The sequence below is a fragment of the Mycena indigotica genome (genome assembly GCF_014461135.1).
Source record: "Mycena indigotica strain 171206Taipei chromosome Unknown Mind.scaff0005, whole genome shotgun sequence".
Taxonomy (NCBI): domain Eukaryota; kingdom Fungi; phylum Basidiomycota; class Agaricomycetes; order Agaricales; family Mycenaceae; genus Mycena; species Mycena indigotica.
This window is the reverse complement of record NW_023503004.1, coordinates 4,505,734-4,508,027: the sequence shown is the minus strand read 5'-3', so window position 1 is coordinate 4,508,027 and position 2,294 is coordinate 4,505,734. Positions and strand designations below refer to the sequence as shown.

The 2,294-nt window shown below is 53.1% G+C and overlaps 1 protein-coding gene across 1 annotated transcript; it reads right to left on the bottom strand.

Annotated features, from left to right (window-relative positions):
• Positions 1–324: 324 nt before the first annotated feature.
• MIND_00642400 (uncharacterized protein) lies at positions 325–1,879 on the bottom strand (the record flags this gene model as incomplete). Its single annotated transcript, XM_037363159.1, has 6 exons — positions 325–856; positions 909–929; positions 979–1,020; positions 1,075–1,086; positions 1,146–1,524; positions 1,582–1,879. The coding sequence occupies 6 exons, from the start codon at positions 1,877–1,879 to the stop codon at positions 325–327; spliced, it is 1,284 nt and encodes a 427-aa protein (XP_037221080.1).
• Positions 1,880–2,294: the final 415 nt, after the last annotated feature.

The following is a 2,294-nucleotide window of genomic DNA, read 5'->3' as shown; positions in this document are numbered from 1 at the left end:
TGAGCCGCGGCGGCAAAGGACTGTTCATTGTCGCCACCGGAGATGAGGAGCAAAGGGCTTTGGGACATCGTGTTGACGTTGTGAGTGAAATGTGTGCGGCGAAAGTCGGATCAGGAATTGATGTCAAAAACACTCACTCCTTGCGCGTTACAGGAAGTCCTTATTCTGAGCTCTGTAGGCTATTTCATCACTTTACCATCGCTGTACAAATTCGCGAACAACAACTTTGCGAGTATACTACGTACTCGTTTATAATAAACAAAAATGTACTGTATGTAGTTCTTTCCAAAAGATAACTGCCAAGTAGCAATAGCAGTCGGGGTATCAGTAAGGCGGGGGTACAATGACATGCTTCTCAAGCTCTTGAAGCCGCGCCTCAACCATCCTTTCCCGCTCCGTCTCCATACCCGAACTCAAAGCGGACACACTCAGGCTCCCCATCCCAGCTTCTGACGGGGCGGCATGCCAGGCTGGGTTGGAACTCGAGAACGGGGAGTCCGACATGGCGCCGGTGGTGGTACTGTAGCCGTCGTGCGATGCCCTAGAGAGTCCCTGATCCACGAAAACCGGGTGTCGGGGCGAGAGCTCAGACGCTTCGCGACCCGGATAGCCAGACAACTTTTGGTGGGACACGAGAGGGCGGAGCTGTCGACGGCGGGCAGCTCTGGAGCGGCGCCATAGACACCATGCGATTATGATCAAGATCGCTGGTGCAAGAACACCAATGACTATTCCGAGTATTGCGCCGATACGGTTATGCGTGCCAGCAGCTGAAGATTGGAGGCCATTCGAGGTCGTCGAGTCGGTCGGCACCTGAGCGTTCCCCGCACCGGTAGCGGCAAAGAAGCCCTCCGAACTGTAGTCTTGATGTTAATTCCCCGAGTTTCATTGGGAAAGACATCCCATACCTAGTGAACGTGGATGAAGAGCTGAAAAGCATGTTTGATACACGGCACAAAAGACATCCAGACCGCTTACCCGAAGGGTCTGATGGAGATTTGGGCTCCAAATGTTGATGTACTTGAAGAGAACTGGAAGTTAGTTTATTATCATCAAGATGATACACAAACGTGCCTCCCGGTTGATCTAATGGACAACAGTCAGTGCAAGTGGGTTATGTCCTGAAGAAGTGTACTTCAACTTACGATGGCCTCTGAGGCTGGCTGTCTCCAGTGTTTCCGGGTAAGGACGACTGTCCGGCTGGGGATTGAGGAGGATGACTCGATTCTCCGCCTCCGTCCCCAGGGTTGGGATTCGATCCTGTAGAGACATCTCCTTCGCTCGTCACAACAGCATAGTCGAGCCACGCTTCTTGGGCAGCAACGTTGGTAGGGGCAGCGACAAAATTGAAGCTGACAACATGGATTTGGCCCGCGGGGAGACCTGTTGCCGCAAAGAAGAGAGAGTTGTAGACGAAGGGCTCAGAGCCGGTATAGCGATGTGTGGTGCGGATATTTCCGAGCGTGAATTGGACCTGGGGCTGGAGGTTGGCGCGGTCGATGCCGTAGATGTAGACGGCGGAGCCTATGCATATAATGCATGCTAGGTAAGAGGTACTAGTAAGGAAGAAGGACAGCGCACCGGTGAATGTAAAGGTCCCGTTCGTGGTCGCGACGTTATTTACAGCAAATAGCCCCGCCTGCCATGTTTGTTGGTGGACTTGGGAGAAGTCGACGGGCGGATTGCAGGCGGCAAAAGTACAAGGAGTAGCGGTGCTTCCTGGCCGCCAGTGACCGTACCACTTGAAGCTCGCGGTCGTATCGTCATATGTCGTGTTTATAAGGGCCGCGAGCGCCGTATAAGGAGCCAAGAACAACAAAAAGAGTGTCGAGAGGAGAAATGAGCGACGGTGGGACCGACGAAAGCCTAAAGGCCACATCTACGTGGGGATTTGGGAAGAGGACGAGTGCTTAGGCGAGGACTATGCACCGAAGCAATCGCATCCAGGAACGCCGGCAAAGTCGCGCTTGAGTCCAGAAATATTGACAGATTCTGTGATTTGGCGAAGCCCACGATCGCCGTGTCAAGCCCGTGCTTGCCTGAGAAGCGGAGCGTAAACACCGAGCAGCACCCAGAATGTGCCCATGAGTGCCCATGTGTTTAGGGCAGTGAGAGGAGGCGCAGGAAATATTGAGGTAACTGGCGGGTGAAGAGGAAAGAAAGGCTGAGGTTGATCTGCCTGATCAAAATCTAGCGATGATGCCAAACACGACCAAGCAAATAATTTGCCAGCTCTGTCGTTTTCGAAGTAGGAGGAGGACACAATAGGAGCCGTATGGTCTGCTAAGTATCAC